General features: G+C 30.2%; 1 protein-coding gene across 2 annotated transcripts in view; it reads left to right on the forward strand.

Annotated features, from left to right (window-relative positions):
• Window positions 1-17,599, forward strand: part of LOC141449772 (uncharacterized) — a 255,913-nt gene extending 238,314 nt beyond the window's left edge. For both annotated transcript variants that reach the window (XM_074119520.1, XM_074119521.1), the window contains exons 3-7: window positions 6,149-6,280; window positions 13,446-13,633; window positions 15,010-15,153; window positions 15,692-15,816; window positions 16,298-17,599. In XM_074119520.1, the coding sequence (XP_073975621.1) occupies window positions 6,149-6,280; window positions 13,446-13,633; window positions 15,010-15,153; window positions 15,692-15,816; window positions 16,298-16,389 (681 nt within the window). In that variant the 3' untranslated portion in view covers window positions 16,390-17,599. The remainder of the gene's footprint in view (window positions 1-6,148; window positions 6,281-13,445; window positions 13,634-15,009; window positions 15,154-15,691; window positions 15,817-16,297) is intronic.
• The last annotated feature ends 2,445 nt before the right edge of the window (window positions 17,600-20,044 follow it).

Consider the following 20,044-nt stretch of genomic DNA (forward strand, 5'->3'; position numbering starts at 1 on the left):
AACATATGGGAACAAAGAATTATAGAAGAGCCAAGTAGAAACCATTGCTGGTAAGACCGTCCAAATAATGTCATCTGTTCTTAAAAACTAAGGCGAATTTACCAAAAATCATATGAAAAAATTAGGTATAAAAAAAGCTAATCTTTGAGAGAAATAAGGACCATGATCAAAGATCGGGATACTGTCCAATGGCAGCTCTATTATCTACCAACAACTTACTTCCATCATGAAGCCCAAAAAAAAAAAAATATGTGAGCTGAAAGTAAATGAGTATTTTTTGTTTCTTTATCTTCTAACTAGGGTAGATATGGGCTGATAATATTAACACCTAATTAATAACAAAGAGTCTTTGATAATATCAACTTTCAACATTCAATAAGACAACAGTTCTCTGATCATAAAAACAGAGGAATAGTTCATTCTTCGAGTTCTTGTCTTATAACAAATGCCACACATGAAAAACAATTCTTTTCCTGAAAGCGAATAACTATTGACATCAGATGGATAATATGCGCTAAATGAAAGTCTCTATCTGCAATGGAATCTTTACTTTTTTTCTAGAAGTCGTTGACACGTGTTGACCATTCTCTTCTGTATAAATATTGTAGAAAATATTTTTTCCATGCTTAAAGATGCCAAGGACTTTAATTTAAACCAATTTCATGGAAATTTATAAATTTTACAAGCTTATTGAAAGATTTACAAAAGCATTGCGTAATATTTGTTCATGTATTAATTTGATTAACTAATGGGACATTCATTTTAAATTACCTTCTCACTGTTATTTTGCGCTTTTTTATTTATTTTTTTATTTTAGATGCATAAAAGAAGATAACGACAATACTTGTCATTTTTATGTAGCACTGCTCTAAACTCTAATATAATTTCTTAAATAAAACATGTAGTGTGAATTATGTTCAAAAATATTTGAAATAAATTCTTCCATTTCAACATTCATCAGGCGTTACAACCTACTTACCACTCCTCCTGGCCACCTCCAGCGATGACCCCTTATACCTACCTAATTACTGCTGGCTTCTCTTAGAAAAGACATTGCACATCCAGCTATGCCATCTGACCAACTGAGTTGCCCAACTTTGCAGACGTTCAGTCGCTCAGCAAACAGTTTTCTCGCGATATTTTCCGGGTTTACCACAACCTGCCGCTTCTAAGGAAGCTTTCATTATCTGCTATTTACTACACAATAATTCTTCAGTTCGGAATTAGCTCATATCTCCATCACAAATGCATCTTATATTGTGAAGTTTGCTCTTCAGACAAAGATGATTGAGCACCCCAGAATCTTGATTAAGATCAATAATAATAAGTATCAGACGGTTCTACATTCTATATAAATTGGTAGATTTGTCAAATCATTAACATGTATGGAAGATTTAGAAAGCAATTGGCTTCTGGTGTGTTTGTACTGGCCGAAATAATACCTTTTCTTCTCTGAATTTCATCCTGTAAGTTGTTATGAAAATTCCTCTGAATAGCAGATGAATATATTTTTTAATTAAAAGCCACCAACGTTTATATAAATAATTTAGTATACAACGTTTAAAACAAAACAAAAAATCATTCTTATCAGTTTAAAGAAAACAGACAAAATTATATCAGATATATTGCACTTCTGCTTGATTGAATTTGATTAAAACTTTAAGGTTAGATGCAATGGTGGTAGTTTTAGGAGTTGCAGAAAACTTTTTTCTCTCAATCTGCATTTCTGCATAGAAAACTTTAGTTATGCGAAGTGCAATGTCTACTTTATAGCAATGAGAGAAAACTACAATAATAAGACTATAATGGCTAGCAATAACTTACCTTGAAATCGTAAGCTGGATGACCTAAATCTTATTCAGAGACATTTTTATGTTGTTTTGAATTCCTAAATACATTTTAATATTTTACATATTTATATTTAGTCATTTATATGTAAATTGGTGAACTCATTAGGAGGTGCTGAATTGGAAAGCTATCAGCCTTAAAAGCGAATAAATTTGCCCCTAATAAAAACCATCCTTCGAATTACAAATATTTACTTAACAATCTACATTTTTACAAATTATTCCTACTTAGTAAGGAGTGAATAATTAGCTTGCTCTTCTTTACATTTACGTTGAATTATTACTACAATTAGAAGTTAATTTACTATTGCAGGTATCACAATGAGTTTCAGTTCTTATGACTAATACATGAATTATCAGATTTCTTCTAAGAAGCAACGCTAAATTTAGTTTAATTGGTTATGATGTTCATTGTTAATATTATATGGAATTTCCAAATTGCAAAATTTTCTCTACATTTTGTTTCAGATTAGAATGCATTCTCACTAATAAAACAGTAGGCGTTAACTTTTCTAAGGCAAGTAGTGCAAAGTTATATTAGCATTTATAAATAATTAATTAATAACTGTAGACGGTATTTAATACAGAATTTATTGTAATTATTTAGTTTGCTATACAAAAGAGTAGCCCACGCTATTGTATACTGAACACAAAGAAGGACACTACAGCCTCACTGCCCATATCTGGGCCAAGGAGTCCACTAAATTCTTTTTTTTTTAATATATGGATATTATAAAAATTATTTTCACGAAAAATCGTGACTAATTCTTTTATTTATTTTCTAACCGAAAGAGCACTCACTATTGATATAGTTATCAATGCAGGTAATATAAATTATTTCTTGGTTGTTAAAATGTAGAACAAAATACTTATTTTTTTTTGTAAAATATTGTTATAAGACATTCTAATACTTTTCGTATATTTTACTGTAAATAAAAATAGGGACGAAACATTCTAAGGTAAAAAGTGTACCAAAAACAGGTTCACACAGAATACTTTATTAGCTATTCTAGGTATCTTTAGTTGTCGTGCCTATGGCTCTGCTAATCTCCACAGAACGTTACGCTCATTTCAATCTTTATACATTACGGGACATTAGTAAGAGATAAAAAATCAAAGGGCAACGTTGACAGGTTCAATGTTGAAGATCTGCATAGTCTTTCTTTCCCCGTTATTATTAATTAATAATTGTAAACTATTTTAATTTAATTAAAAGTTTTTTAACTTTTATTTTTTCATAAATATTTTTTTTGTTTATTGGTACAAAATTGATTAGATTAGTTATTAATAGTCCAAATTTGATTTATTTTGTTTAGAAGTAATGTAAATGTAAACATATATCTGAAGTGAATGCTGTAATACTTAACAACGTGAATGGAGCCTTTTTGCGAGACTGTGATATTTTTACGAGATTAATTATATTGTAGGGTGTGGTCGTGATTCGGTCGAGTGAAGTTATTGCAAAATGTCTGTACTTTACTAACCAATATAGCACTTGCTATAAAAAAAAAGTGACTATTATTCATTTAACGATATATTTTTTTCTAAATGTGCCTTAAATATGTTTTTATTATTATTATATAAGTGGTCTGCTATTAAACTGGAACATTCAGATTTTACAGAACACACATGTGTTATATTTCCAGATATCTTAATATAGGACATAAGTAGATGACATGATGTCATTCAAAAGTTTCTCTGAATCTGAATACTACGGATTAAACACACCATGAGTGTGAATAATTTAAAAAAAAAAAATAGTTAATAGATTTGACAAGTTTTTGAGACTTATCTAAGAAGTAGTATTATCATTTTTTTAATCAGTAACAAACTTTATATACATATTTCTGTAACAAGGTCTCCTATTTTGTTGAACCACTTTGAAATAGGTTTTACTATTATTTCTAGTACCTAATCAATCTTTAAGAAAACAAAACAACATTCTATCTTTTTCAATAACAACCTAATATACAGTTGAAAGTGTACCCTATAAGGTGAGTTAGGATATCGTTATAAGTTTTTTCTTTGTTGAAGGATTGTCAGAAGTTCACAAACGTTTACTGGAAATTTAAAAACCTTGTTTGAGAATAGTAAAAACAACGAAAATTCAGCAATTTATTAATAACAGCCTTTTTTTAGTGCCATTGATTTTATTCCTGTCTGTTCATCATCCTAATGATAGCGAACCTCCGATATGAGTTATTACCCTAACATGAAGCACACTAATATAGAGAAGATCTTACCATTTTCCATATTTGCGGATCAAATCAACACATGAACTTATTAAAGAAGTTATTGACCTGAATATGTTATTTTTATAAAATAGAGCGAAAGTGAAAAAATAAATAAATTATGATAAAAGTGATTTGAGCGTAACTGACATTCTTTCACCAAGACCAAAAGTTGACTTTTTACTTTACTAGTCTAATCTTTCTTTTTTTACCAGCAAAGATGTTGAGTAACATTAGATGAGGCTGTCTTCTAAAAACAGACGTAAGGAAATTAGAGCAATAACAATTATGAGAATGCATTCTACTTACGAAATATTTGAGACAAAATCAAAACTGGCAACTGGATCTATTTTAATTAGACCAAATATAGAAATTAAACTCAAAAGGCATTGAATTACTTTAAATTCTTTTCTCCTCGGAACTTTTAGTTTTAACTGCTTGACATTTATTTTTATTTTTTTTAGATTACCACTTCCCTTTCATTTAAATTACATAATTTACAATTTATTTCGTAAAGTACGTTCTCTAATTTTTTTCCCCCCCTGGCTGAAAGGAATCTGAATCTTTGGACGAGTGTCTAGAAAATGAAAGAAAACTCAAGAAAGCTGAACTGTACAGTCGTACTTCCGTTGAATAGGACGATAATTATTTCATAAAACTTTTACGGCTATCATAATTATAACTTGGAATGGTAAAAGTGAAATATAAACTATCTCTCATTTTGAATAAACATTCTGTTAATTTAATATTATTTCTAAAATTTACCTTTCACTTGCCCAGTTGCCCAGGCAGGTATATTTAACTATAAATGTGGTGGGAATCTTACCCAGGGCGGAAACCTTTTTTTTTTTAAACGGAAATTCGGCAATACTTTCTCAAATTGTAATATTATAGAGAAATTTCAAGATTCATAAATTATTCAGTTGTTTAATTAATAAGGAAGTCCACACCCTTTTTCCTCTAGTTGGAAAGAGGGAATATTTATGTTGAAACATTGCACTCGAGTTGAAATAGCATTTTTTAAAATTGGGACTACGAGTTAGGTTTTCTTAGTTTGCAGGTGTTCTCTATTTTTATGAATATGTCAACAGACATTATATAACTAATGTGACAATAAGGTTTACTAGTGAAGCAATAATAAACCATAGATTTCCTGTCAACAAATAAATGTACATGACAATATCTCTTATCAAATACTGCACTATATAACACTTGTATTCAAAATGTAATAACCTTTTATTATTATACTTTGCTAATCGAATGAAATGGTTCTTGCTAAATGGGGTTATGATATCTTAAGAAACTATAGAGATGAAGAGATTAACTTCACCAAACAAATTTGGTTCTTCCAGATTCTGCAATAGACTCTCATTGCTGTTCCTAAAACTTTTTATTTAATTAAAGAACGCTGACTGGATTTTCAATTAGCTATCGGCTAATTTCTAGTTAGCGCTCAGCTTCAGCAGGAGTAAACTAGTGAAGGATCTCCCAGAACGCTCTTATTTTTAAACTTTCCCTTCCTTCCCTCATAGTAAGAACAATCTGCCCATATTTTCTAAATTTATAAATGGGCTAAACGTTTGTGAACAATGCCCAAATCGTTTGCTTCTTGGTTGATGTGATGAACCATTTGTTAGTATGCGTTTCAAATATACTCCTAAAAGCAATAATTGGTTAAATTTTTGGAGTGTTAACTCTCTGAAATTTCTCCAGTCGTTTACATCTACTATTCACTTTTATCATTGTTACTTGTAGAGCCTTCGCGATTATTTCAGCATTAATAATGGAGGAAAAATATTTAAGCAGCAGTTTTTAATGCTTAAATTAATTTTTTAACAAAATAAAAAAATCATGAGTACTTTAAAAATAATTACCATTACGCTTTATTTTCACAAAGAAATGGAGCAGAACTTTACTCCTTAACATTTATCTTTGTACACTTTTCTTATCTTAGAATATAGTTACTCTGGCCCCTATGTTTTATAAATTTATTATCTGAAATCCCCTATTACAATAATTTTAATTAATTTATTTATTTTTATGAATAACATAATGTTTTGTATTTTATAGGGCTACTCATGTATGGACTTACTAAATGGTGGAATGAGGCAATCAGGTGTTTATTATCTGCAAATTAGGGGCACAACTTACTGGTTCTTGAAAGTATTCTGTGAACAAGAAACTGCAGAAGGTGGTTGGACGGTTAGTAATTCCATCAAAAATACATTCGTTTTTTCATTAACTATAACCTAGGTAACTAATTTTGGCAAGAGCTGCGACAGCCTTGTAAAGAAATAAAGTACAAATCTTAAATCTTAAATAGCATTGACAAAAACAAACTTAATGAATGTTCTTATCGCCTTAGCAATCAATATTGATCTTCACAAAAACATCCAGCTCATAACTGGCATTTGAACCCGAATCTTACATCTCTTTAATTTACAAAGGAATAAAGTGTTATTATTTCATTTCACAAATAATAAAATAACAATACCCAAAGAGGGAAGGGATTAGCTATGAGGTTAGCATACTGGACTCCCACGCGGAGGTCCCGGGTTCGAATCCAGCTGCTGACCCTTAGATTATTTCTTCCTAGGAGCTTTTTACAGCTCACTGTCCGGTGATGGACAGTGTTGTTTGTAACGAGAGAACACTGTCCGGAGGCCGACAGTGCACTGAAAAAAGCTCCGGGCGCCAATAACCTTAGATGTTGACGCGCCTTAAATCACAAAAAAAAAAAAAAACAATACCCAAATTCAGATATTTATATTTCGCTCACATACTGCGCAGTTATGTATTAAATAATTTAACATTTAATTTGCAGAACATAAATTCAAACCAATATTATATAATTATTATTACAAGAAAACACAAGTCTGGTTAACAAGTAGATAATTATTTCAAATGAAACAAACTCATCATACTCTTTTAGTTTGTATTCTAAATAACTATCAAACTAATTATCAAAATTAGTTTTTATCCAAACTAGCCAGTCAAAATCTATTAAAGTTTTTATGAATTTTATTTTTTTAACAATTTACACTCAATTATCTTTCAATAATGTTAGTTCTAATTTTAGCAAATTGCCGGCTTACACAATTTTAACCAGTATTTATAAATATTACCTTTTGGTGTTTGTTTTTTTTTCTAATTAAAAACCCAAGATAACTGGCTTAAGTGCTATTTCACCAACGAATTCTTCTTAATATTATCACGTTTAGCACTGTATAATAATACCAAACGATTATCAATTTTTGGTTGATGAACTGTTATTACTAAAATTTTTACACTCGAACTTAAAATATCTTTTTTTTTTTTTTTTAATTTATTTATTTTCACAACTGCAGAATAATTCTGCATCAAGTGAAGCTGATACAACATGATACATAGAATACATACATGAATACATGAGGGGAGAATTCACCCATTGGTGAAACTCCCAAAGTGGTACACTTCACTATTGTACATTGGCTCTTACTTCATTTAGAAGATCGCGTGGCCACCTGCGCTTCAACCGCCTGGGAGGATTTCCTGGTAGAGTGGTAAGTTGAGCTACTAGAGGATTGGGATGTGAGGGGATTGATGTGTGGAATTTAAAGTATCGGGATCTTACAGCTTCAGAAACATAGGGAACAAGGAAATCTCGGTGCAAGGTATGATTGGAAACAAAGTAAGGAGCATTAGCGATTCTACGGAGAGTTTTTGACTTAAAATATCTTAAAACAATTTTTTTTGATTACGATGAATAATCTTGCTAAATTCTTTAGGTTACTCGATGGTGCATGTAACATGAATCTCTCCTAGAAGTTGATCAATTCTTAAATTATACTGCTTAGTAGTAATATAAATCACTTAATATCAATGCATAGACTGGTTTTATCAAGTAGAGAAATTAATGGTATAAGATGATAGAAATTTAAATAGTGCCAAATCTATGAGCTAAAAGATGTATACAGAATCATTTTGATGCCAGGGTTTTATATAAAACTAAGATTTCTATTATTTGTAAAAATCTGAGTCACCATTTCCTTAGAGACTTGGCTGAATCTAGTAAAGACTGAAATACTTGTAAGCTTTGCAATTTAGATGCGATCAAATGTATGACTTGAGTTGATTAGAACTGTAACGAGTTTCGTGAGGTCCTGCAGGAATGGAGAGAATGAAAGTGATTAACTTCCTGCGACCTTTCAGAGACTTACTGTTTACGTATTATGTGTATAAATAGGTCTTTTTTTTTATGTCTATACACGTCTACTTGGTTAAGACCAATAGCCAGTTTGAGTTTCACCAATCGACTGTAGCTAAGAACATGTCAACAGGAATTGAAAATGTCACGATTAACTTATTTCCAGGTTTGACTAGACTTACTTGAAACAACTTTGTTTCCTGTAGGTACATTTCAATTTCTAAAGGTCAGATCTATGAAGATTTGCCAGCGGATCGAAATGTAAATAAAAAAAACCTTTCTAATCAACAAACCTGAAGTGGTCAATCTTTTCTTCGTAAATTTCCTGATTAATACTCAACTGTGTTATTTGCAGAGATTCGCCAGTCTTCAAAAACACTTTCTATCAAACAGATTCTTACGATTCATTTATTTATAGTTCAGCTAAGATCCTGGATAGTAATTCCATCAAGGTCTTCTCTGTTCCTTGCTCGTATTCTCCCTTTTCTCCTAACATCTTCTTTTTGGCCTTCCCAGTTCACTTCTTCTTTAATACCTGTTTCAAAAACTTGGTTGCTAAGTTTTCAATTGGCCGAACCAGCCTAATCTTTTCCCTTGAAATTCTTCATATTATAGACCTTATTAATTGTCGTTAACCCCTATTATTGCTTCTATTTTCCAAGCTACATTCTTCTATCGTTTCAAAATATTCTTTTAAAAACTTTTCACTTTCAAAATCGTTAAAATGTGTTTTCTATTTAATTCAATCCCCAAGTTTCTTTTGCATAGTAACTACTTCACCAGGTTTATTGTTTTATTATTTAAGAGCTCAATCTTACAAAAGAAGGATTTCGCATTCATGTCCAAAATAAATAAAAATATTCATCCGCAGCCAATTATTTTTTTGGCTTCTCATTGCTACTTGAAAATGGTTCCTAAATATTTTAAATATTTGATGTTTTCAAATTTCTAACCGCTTACCTTCCTTATCTGCTGCGTCTAATAGATTTTGTGGTTTATTATGAAGGATTACAATATTCTTGCAGTAATCCTTCTGCAAATCCAAGGACGTAAGGGTCTTCATCAAGTTGTTAAACTTCTCCCAAGCTAAGGTAGACAATAGATCGCTCTATCTGACGCCTCAGCTTATACCAAAAATCTTTGAATTATCCTCTGATACTTTAGCACCGGACTTATACTGGGACACATCTTCACAAAAATTATTGCCACGTAGGAATGCTGGATTCATGCAACATCTCAAAAATCATGTTTCTACGTTAGGAGATCTCAAGCAAAATTAATAATCAAGTGATGTAAGCATATTTTGCATTCATATTCTTTCTCATGCAACAATCGCATTGCAAAGATGTAATAAAATCGTAGATGGCTTTTTACTGAATTCCAAGTTATAAACTCCTAATAACCCAAATATTTCGTTAGCCTTTCCAATTAACTCTTCCATGTTTCCGTCCGCAATGGACAACGTGGTTGTACCTCTGTAATTTTCTCGGCTTGTCCAGACCGTTTTTTCTAAGGTGCAGCCGTCTAATGCTTACCGACCTGTCGTGAATTCCTAAGCACACAATTTTTCACCGATAGCTTACCAACCAACTTTAGTATTTTCGCCAAACTGGCATCCTCAGTTTAAGCTTTATTATTTTGAAGATTCGTAATCATACCTTCTTCTCGCAAAATTAAATGAACTCATTATTTAAAGGAGCCACAAGATGTTACTAGTACTTTCCTCGTTATTGAAAACACAACTCTATTAAAAATAATTTATTTTGTATTCGGAAGAATCGGCGGTTTTATTTTATAATACATTATGTTTGAATTTATTCCAATGTATTAATATAAATACCCGTCTGCATTCAATTATTGTAAAAAAAAAAAAATAATAATAATAAAGAATGCAATTTCTTTATGAAAGTAAAGTGTTGCTAAAATACGTTGAATCTCGTCAGATATTGGAGAAAGTGAAAACAAATTTTGTGTTAACGTTAACATGTTTATCGTTACATATTATTGGATTTTTTTTCAGTAACACATTAGCTAATTACTGAAGTTATTGCATAATTTATTTATGTATATCGTAGCGTAGTGTTAGAATCAAGGCCGCCTGCTGTTTAGCAAATGAACTGTGTATACCCAGTCAAGTTTGCCAAGCCGGTTGTTTCATCTATATTATTATTACCCTTGTATATTACTGGTTTTTTATCAACTGACAACTTTTTATTCTCTTTATCTAATTAAAAACAGTTACAGGTTATTCTCCTAAAATCTTTAGCTAACAAGGTTAGGTTCATTTCAGTTTATAAAAAAATTGAACTATCATTTCTGTTTTGTATCTATAAATGTAAATGAATGTGTATGTTGGAGAGGTGAATGTCTGGTCAAACAAAATAAAATAATATATATATATATAGTGAAAAGAAGAATCGCATGCAGCTTTATCTTAATACCTTATCTGCAGCACAGGTATTAAATACTTGTTCTTTCCATGCGTTAGGTTGGACGTTGAATTCCTCTATCCAAGTATTTCCTCGATTAAAAAAAAAAATGGTCTGTAGTTGATCAATTTTTGCCTAATACATACTGATATTCTGCAAGAGATTTAGCCCACTTAAAACTGTAAAATCCTTTACGCAAGTCTTAAATATTCTTTAAACAATGTTTTGTAGGTTTTTAATTCATTAAAAAAAAAAGTAGACAAATCACTTTAACGCGAAACAATGTTCCTAGATCATTTGATTTTCGAGATCTAGCGAACTCTAACATAAATATTTATCTCAAAACACTAAGTAAATTTACAAATCTCAAGTATTTTAACAGTACCGACAAGAAAAACAGGTAAAGAAATCTATTACATTATTTTTGCTGAAAAAAGTATTATATGATAGAAGTTATTCTACGCCTAAATTTGAGAAAATGAAAGGATTTTAGATTATTACTGGAACTGGGCAGTTCTGTATTTAGATAGTTATCAATAAAAATGAGATCACTAATCAAGTATGTTTGCTATTAATAATAGCAGTTCTGTTTTTGCTGACAGTTATGACCTGGCAGATGGAAAGTATAAGCTGTAAACTGAATGAACTAGATTTCTGTAAAATTGTACAATATATATATATACTTTTTATTTTAACTGAACAGTATCTGGAACTTTACATTCTCTCTTCTATTACAGACTTACTCCAGGCTCTAGCTTACTTATTTTCTACAAACTTCAAATTTTATATCATTATTAATACAGCATTACACATCACATACAACCTTACATTACACCGAAGTTGGCCCTTAGAAACAAGCCAACCCTTTTGAAAACTGTTTCAAAAACAATTATAGACCTACATTTTCGAAATGATCTTAGAGAATGAAAAAAAAATCCACTCAGAAAAGCGATACTTTTAGTTCAGACTTTTTTGTTTCAAAGATTTCTTGTTCACCCAACAGAGACCGCCATATTTGAGCAGATTTAAATATTGTAATCGGTTCTTGAAAAAGATTTAACCGGCTTGTGCAGTTATTTACTCTTATGAAAGGATCTTTTGGCAGATCTAAAATTTATGACACACTCTGCACTTTTGAATCGTTAAAATAAAATTTTACCTTAAGTAGAAAAGTCAGTGGCAGAAAAGTGGTGCCAAATGTCAAGAAGAAATCAATGATATTATTGACATGTTCTTTTATTTTTAATTTTCACACAAAAAAATATTTTTTCTATTAAAAAAAATTAATACAATTATTTTGCACTCACATAAATGAGACCTTTATTTGGGCCATACTAGCTTTGGAATTTTGCGCCTTGGCTTTTATGATCATGTTCAAAACTTCAAATTCAGGAAGAGAAAGCAAAAAGGGGAGAGAGAAAAAAAGAAAGTTATTTAGTTATCGATGTTTTATCGAATTGTATTAAATTATTGAAAAACAAATATTTATTAATGTAACGGATAGAAAGAAATACTGTTGTCATTCACGATTGAAATATTGGTCTAGGTTTCAAAAAAAGAAGAAATGTAAAAGAATCTACTTCCGCTTCTAAGTCTTCGCTTGTCCATTTTCAGATCATATTTTTAATAGATTTCCTGATTACATAAAGTGAATGAGAATTGCAGAGTTATTCTATTTACAGAAGCCGACATGAACAAGTTAACATAGGTCCAGCATATTATATATTTGTCCACTACTGTAGCAACTGGTTAAGTTCTTTAAATATTATTGCTCTCTATTTAATCAATACTCTGTCTCCTTCATATTGGAATCCCGTGTTAATCTTCCATTTACGAATATTGTGTCGAAGCCCAAATAATCAACAAGTCAGAAATTGTTATTCAAAAATATCCAATTAATCTATAGAAAGCCGAACCTAAACCAATCATTACAGTAAAATATTGCTAATTATTTAATATTTGTGTAATAACTTTGCGTACAGATTGAAATTAACATCTTAAAAATTTCAAAATTTATAAAAAGTTTAAACATTAGATTGGGAGAGGTCAGTGTAAATTAAAAAATATAAAAATACACCAAATGGTTAATACATACTTTTAATTTCGGTGTTATGCCATAATCTGATTTCTGTAAATTAGTCAATAAAAGCCAGCACTTTACTGAACAAGTAACAGTTTCAGATAATTTAAAAAAAAAAAACAGCAATTAATTAAAGATATTATAAAATACCGTATTAAATATGTCTTTTAGGACTTAAATTCAATTTTTAAATTTTTAGGACTTATATTCGATCTAACTTTGCTCGGTATTTGTAATCTTTGCCAATAACCCACAGAGGTCATCCACAAAGATTTATGTTGTAAAAATACCCACCCATTTCTGGTAGCTTGACAGCCATATGTTGATTATTAGATTTTATCATTAGTTTTCTCATCTTAAAAAAAGAAAGATAAACGTATTTTCACTTAAAGAAAGGTTGCGTTGAAAAAGCTCGAATGTGTCTAAACGCTTAGCTTTAATAATAATAATTCGATGTCAGATAAATTATGTTTTAAAAGCTGCAAATCCCACTTATTTTAGTTTCCAATCACTACTAGGCAGACTAGTAGTTACTACAAAAGCTTAAAATAAAAAAAAATACATTTATAAACAGAAAATCTTTTTCAGCAATTGTGAAGTAATCTTTGTAAAAATGTATGTTTAATTTCGATTTTAAAATTGTAATATTTATTTTAAATTTTGTATTTTTAGGTAATACAAAGGAGAGACGATGTAGGTGAGCCGAGAGAAAATTTTAATAGAGACTGGAGTGATTATAAAAATGGTTTTGGTGATCCTGCTAAAGAATTCTGGCTAGGAAATGAAAATATCTACATGCTCACTAACAATGAAGAACATATGCTGAGAGTGGAATTAGAGGATTTTGAAGGAAACAAAAGGTTTTTTCTTTTTAATCACGAATAATTTGTTTTATTTCAGGACTATGATGTAATGAATCATAAAATCATTTAAATCGTTCTTAAAAATACTAAATTAGTACAATACTCTCTAACAAATAGAGTAGCGGCTCTTTATTGTATTTTCGTCATTTTTCTTCTTTTTTGAAAGTTTAAGAAGTTAGGTAGATTTATAATTGATGTTGAGTTTTCTTATTGCAAACTTTATTTTAGTAATAATCAAATAAAGTTAAGAAATATTACGTTATCTTTCGCGAAGGTCTGTGTTGTAAAAACAACTTGAAAACCTATAAATTGAAAAAACATTGTATAACAAAAAACATTACTTTTTTATACAATATAAAGCAACGAACATTAAATTTGTTTCTTTATGACTCTTGTGAAGCAGGATTCTGAATGTCCAGCGTATCCGGGAGATCCTCTTTCAGAAGATAAGGAACCATTTCGGATAAATCCTTCACTACATTTGTCTGTCCCAGGTTTTTATTATTTCTTTTGTTAGTTGTTCTTAAGAACAACTTGGAAATTAAAATGTCAGTTTTTTTTGTAAATGATTATTAAAAAAATCTGCCATAGCAAGTGTGTGCAAAATTTTACTTTTTAAATGAAAATTCAATTTGATTTATTGAACCCATCAATCGCTTTTTAACTCAACCCAATTTGTTTTTTTTAATGCAATATGGTTTTATCTTGCTTTTGGTTAAAAAGTAGTACTTAATTGGAAACTAAAAAAGTTAATTGGAAAACTTTCTAAAAATTAATTAAAATAAAGGATTCTTACAGAAACCAATCGTTTAATAAAAATTCATCCCTTTAGAGCAAACACGAAAGCTTATATAGACTCGATTATCTTTACTTATAAAATGTTTATGGAATGGTCTAGTTGAAAAGTAATCAGTAAATTTGGGTGAACAAAATATCCAAGGATCTTTATATGTATTCTCACACCTCCTACTCCAAAATCTTAAAACATCATCTCTGATACGAAGGTTTCATCAAAATCCATCAACGGAGACTATTACCTCTGAACAATTTTATCTGATCCTCTTTTGAAAATGGTTTCAATTATTTAATTAAAAATTTCCTGCTAACGTCTCATTTAAACTCTCCACTCATTTTCATTTTAAAAAACATACCAGGTAAGAAATTCGTTTTCGCGAGGAATATTAGGGAGAGCTTTACTGGAATCTTCCATTTTTCTACAATAATATATATACCTGTATATCACCATTAATTCCAGGTTTGAAGAACATTAACCAGAATTATTGCAGGCATTCCTGTTAGAGAGCACTTACGAATGTTACTCCTATTTAAAGATGTACATTAAAGTATCTAATTACTTTTTTATTATTGTTAAGATATGCTCAATATTCGCACTTCAAGATCTACTCCGAAGGTGAATATTATAAGCTGGAGATAGACGGATATGAAGGTAATGCCGGCGATTCCCTAAATGACCCTTGGTATGGAAGCAATAACAGTCCATTCTCTACTTACAACAGGTCAGCAAGTTTTTTTTTTAAATTGCATATTATATTTAATTTTAGTGAATATGTATACCAGGTGAAATTAGATAGATTAATTTTGTTGGATTATGTTTAGAGTGATTTAGTATGTATTGTGGATGGACGCATTTCTTTACAAATTGTATCACAGTTTATTAATTTTCCCAAGAATTTTATTAACAGGTAATAAAACAGAAGTTCTTCCATACATACATATTAAAAAATCGAATAAAGGCTTTGCAATATAATAAAAAGCATTTGAGCTTCTAGCGCTGCCGCTTTATAATTAAATTAAATTTATAATTAAAAATTATATATAATTAAACATTTATAATTAAATTAAAAACTATTGATATACTTATTGCGGCCTCTAATAAAAATGTTTATAAAACGCTAATAGAACACTTTAAGAAACATCGATTTAGATTTAGCAGGATCTTGCAAAGGATATGTTTTTTTTTTTTACTTACATGTTAATCCAATATTTTTCAACACTTTTTATTGATAAAATATTAATAGTATAATTTGTAAACAGAGATAACGACAGATCCAGTTTGAACTGTGCTTCAATGCTGAAAGGAGGTTGGTGGTGGAAATCGTGTGGACGAGGACTCAACGGGCTTTATCTAAACGATCCGCAAGACATTACAGCTAGACAAGGTTCTTTATTTAACAGAATATCCATATTTTTGCTATAACCAAATTTTTATTTCTATCTGAATACAAGCTCTTAATAAAATGTTACTTAGGTACTGCGATTGTTTATCGCCACATATTACAAAGTACAAAATTACTGGTATATAAGTGCTATAAGTTTAACCAATGATTCATACCTGGCCAATGTACTCTAACAACTGATAAACGTAAAAAATAAATTTATTGTAAATCAAAAGAATGTTTACTTTACAAATAAAAGGCATTTTTCGTTCCAGTAATAACAGGCCTAAAATGTGCTAAAAGTGTATTTTAGAATTACACCAGCTTGGTATAAGTTATTGGTTTAATTATACCACTCACATACATCAACGGCCTCAGATGGTATGGTGTCTTCAATAAAAAATAACAAAACAAAAAGCAAACCTAATATTACTATTTAGAATGAGATTATAAATGTGCACTAATGCATCTATCTTCTTTTTAGGCATCGTTTGGTTCAGGTGGAGAGGTTGGGATTACACATTGAAAAAGGCTTCTATGATGATCAAACCAAAATCTACAATAAATCAGACGTAAAGACAAATAACAAAAGTTGTTTTCCCTAAAGCTACGAAATCACTTTGCAGCTTTAACTTTTCACAATTCGGAACTTCCCCCCTTCCCCCAAAGATATGATTTAGACGAAATCATTGGACTGCATCAAAAATATAAAAGAAAGAAAATTAGCAATTGAACAATAACGCTCAAGCATCAAGTGTTAATTATTTCTTATAAATCGCACATAGTAATAAATCTTAAGCCATAATTAAATTTAGAAACTGTAAAATCGATTACACAGAAATAGTGTGTTTTCAAAATAAATTTAATTATGATCATGTACATAGATATATATTTTATATTTTTTATATTGATTAAAATATATTTTTTGAAAAATTAATCATTGTCACTTTAAATTTAAATTTTAAAATTAAAGTTGACTTCAAATATTTGATCAGCAGTAAAAATTTCATCGTTTAAAATTCATCCAAATTAAAAAGTAAGTTGCAAGAAAGGTATAAAATGATCTAATGCAATTTTAAAAGTTTAGGCTTTCTATCGAAAATTAGTGAAGTACAAAATACTTTGATGGATGTTCTTAATACACTGAACTAATTAATGCAAAAAAGAGATGTGCGACATGATCTAAATTTTAATACTTGCATAAATTAATTTTTTTTAAATATGCAAAATTTTAATCAACTTTATGCGAATCTTCGTTAAAGATTCTCATCTAGAAAAATTAAAGAATGCGAATAGAACCGCATAATTTTGAATCATTTCCTATTTTTATGTTAAATTAAGTAATATTTTTTAAGTATTATTAGCTGTAAGAAAGAAAAGGAAAATAAATTACAAATTAAATGTTTCTTATGGATTGCCATCTTGTTTCTAGTACTGAAATGTATAACCGAGATACTTAATAATACTCATGAATTAAAATTATCTATGACAATCTTAAAATCATTCTAAAAATGTTGAATAAATTTTTTTGGTAATAAAATTTCAAAAGGTTTCACGAATTGGAATTTGTCTTTTTTGCAGTTTTAAGTTTTAAAATAAAAATTCAGTTGTAGACTGTAATAACTTGGAATGAGTAACACTTTTAATTTATATATTTAACTAGACCTATAGTTTTCCATAATAAACTACAGTGTCATGTACCTTGAATTCTTCTGTGTAATGTACATTTTAATCGGTATTTGTAAATAGCCAGAAATTGTATAAAGAGTCTGTATTTCATTTTTTATTTTATTGTTTTTTTTTAATGCCTACTTTTCCCGCTTTACGATAACAGTAATCAACCTTTAAAATATGAAGTTTTTGAAGACTAACTCTGAACAATTGTCCTGTCGGACAGATTTAGTATACATTAACCGAGTGGCAGCCAAAGTTGGAAAAAAGTGTAAGTTGTAGAAAGCAGTGAACTTTATACAAAAGTTAATTTCTACAGGATAGTTTAAATATGTAAATGATACAATCTTAAAGAACTATAACATAATAATAAAATACCGATCTGCTTTTGTTCATCGTAGAATAATGATGCACGGCGAGCTTCCAGATCTAGGCGAAACTTCTACAAAAACCTCTGCTGTCGAAGGTATTTAAGAAGTATCACAGTTTAAAAGGTTTTAGGGAAGGTATCTCATTTTCCAGCTGGTAGGTTCCAAGATGTTTACATCTTCCTTGGATAATCACATTGCTGTTAGGAAATGTACTGGAGTTCCCTCCATCTTCCCACACAACCTGCAGGTGTCATAACGTCCCAGATCCATCTTTATCAGGCAACCACTGAATCGAAAATGAAAAGTGAGGAAACCCATCAGCTCATAAAAATTGGAATCAAAACAGGATCACCAGGAAGAGTAGGGCTTTCCATGTCACTAGATATTTTAAGAATGGCTTTTCCAAATCAAAGAAAAACAAACTTTCTTCAGGGAGGATTTAGGAAGAGAGAGGAGCCGGTGGTCAGATATAATCTTCCTGCTGACCTATGTAAACTCACCCCCAGATGTACAAAAATGGCACCAAAGTACTCTGGTTGAGTGTAATCGAATAAGGGTTCACACCCCTCTAACCCTTGTCATTTCAATTTTGCAGAGCGTTTCTCCACCACCGGCTATATTTTTAAAAATTACTAGAATTTTTTTCCGAAAATAGTCGTCAAAATCGATCATGAAAGCAAGTATAATTAAATGAATGTAGTATACATATTTTCAACTAACCGTTTATAACATTTACGACTGTATTGTCTGGATGAATTGCCCTTTCAAAAAACGTTCAATGCTTTTTCTTGAATCTTTCTTTTTAGTATGATTACTGAAATTCTCCCTAGATCACACATAGCTTTCACATACAGGAAACTATATCAGCCCACTTCTAACACCAGATGTCTCTACCTACCTGTAAATGAAAATAAATACATACTCAAAAATTTAACTGAAAAGGAATAATAATAGCATTTCTATTAGCGATGCAGACTTCCATGGGAGTCAGAAGATGTATTAAATTACAAAGATTACCTCCAGAACCCCATCTATCAAGAAATTGATAAATCTAGAGTACAAATAGGATAACATTTTGTATTTTAAAAAAAAGTAAAGAGAAATGTGATAAAATGAATCAAATTAGATTTTAGTATTTGGATATTTTGTAGGAATAAAAATAAGAAATAAGAATGTAACACTAGTCTACCTCAGGCGCTGATTATAGGAACATAATTTTTAATGACTATAAAAATGGTAAACGGATCTACTTTCAAATCCATTTCAAAAACAGAAGAGACGAGTATTGAACATAAACCACAAATAGATTTAAGTGACCTAAAAGAACTCGCATCCCTTCTTTGGGTTTTAATAGTTTGCCCTTTAAAAAAAGTTTCTTTAAAACATAAGTGTTCACAAAGGATGAAGGAGAATAAATTTATTAATAAATAAATTGTTATTAAATAATAAATTGATTGCTTGATTTACTAAAACCAAGATATGTATGACAGTTTACAGAAACTACATTTCTCAAAAAAATTGAATTAAATAATAAATTAAATTTATAGGCACAGCTTTCTGAAAAGTTTTGGAAATAAAGTATTTTTAGATGTTTGGGTACAATCTCAGTGTTAGTACGTTAAGTATATAAAGCAATCACATTATGTAGTTTTTCTTTAATTCTGACCTGTTTGAAATATATTTTTCTTTTGGCATTTAAAAATCGGCTACACCAGTTCTATGGAGCTGATGCTGGAGAAGGTTATGCCTGCGATAAGCCAAAGGATGATACTACTAAGGATGCTCTTCGCAAGAAGTCGTTTGTTACGGTTACGAAAATCTAACGCTTGTCCCGCCCAGTCATGATTTTTATAAGGGGACTTTCCCAAAATTAGCATTATGAAAGTGGGAATTAACAATTATTTTAGCTCTGGTTAGTGGTATAGGTGATTCGGGCTTGGGTTGGGCAGTTCATGTTCCCGCCAAGCGATCTGTTTGTTACTTATGTTCTAAATTAACATAGAACCCACTGCAAAAGCAATCCTCACTAGCATTAGCTATATCAGCTAATTTTCTGGTAGCATCTGCGACTGTCTACACCAGGGATGTCAAACTCAATTAAAATATGGGCCATTTGGTGCTAATGGTAAGATTCACGCGGGCCACATCACATTTACAAATTTGATTATAGCTATGATTCATAACAACAC

This window comes from Rhodnius prolixus, unplaced genomic scaffold (genome assembly GCF_049639745.1).
Source record: "Rhodnius prolixus isolate KJV_2025 unplaced genomic scaffold, Rpr scaffold_2, whole genome shotgun sequence".
NCBI lineage: Eukaryota > Metazoa > Arthropoda > Insecta > Hemiptera > Reduviidae > Rhodnius > Rhodnius prolixus.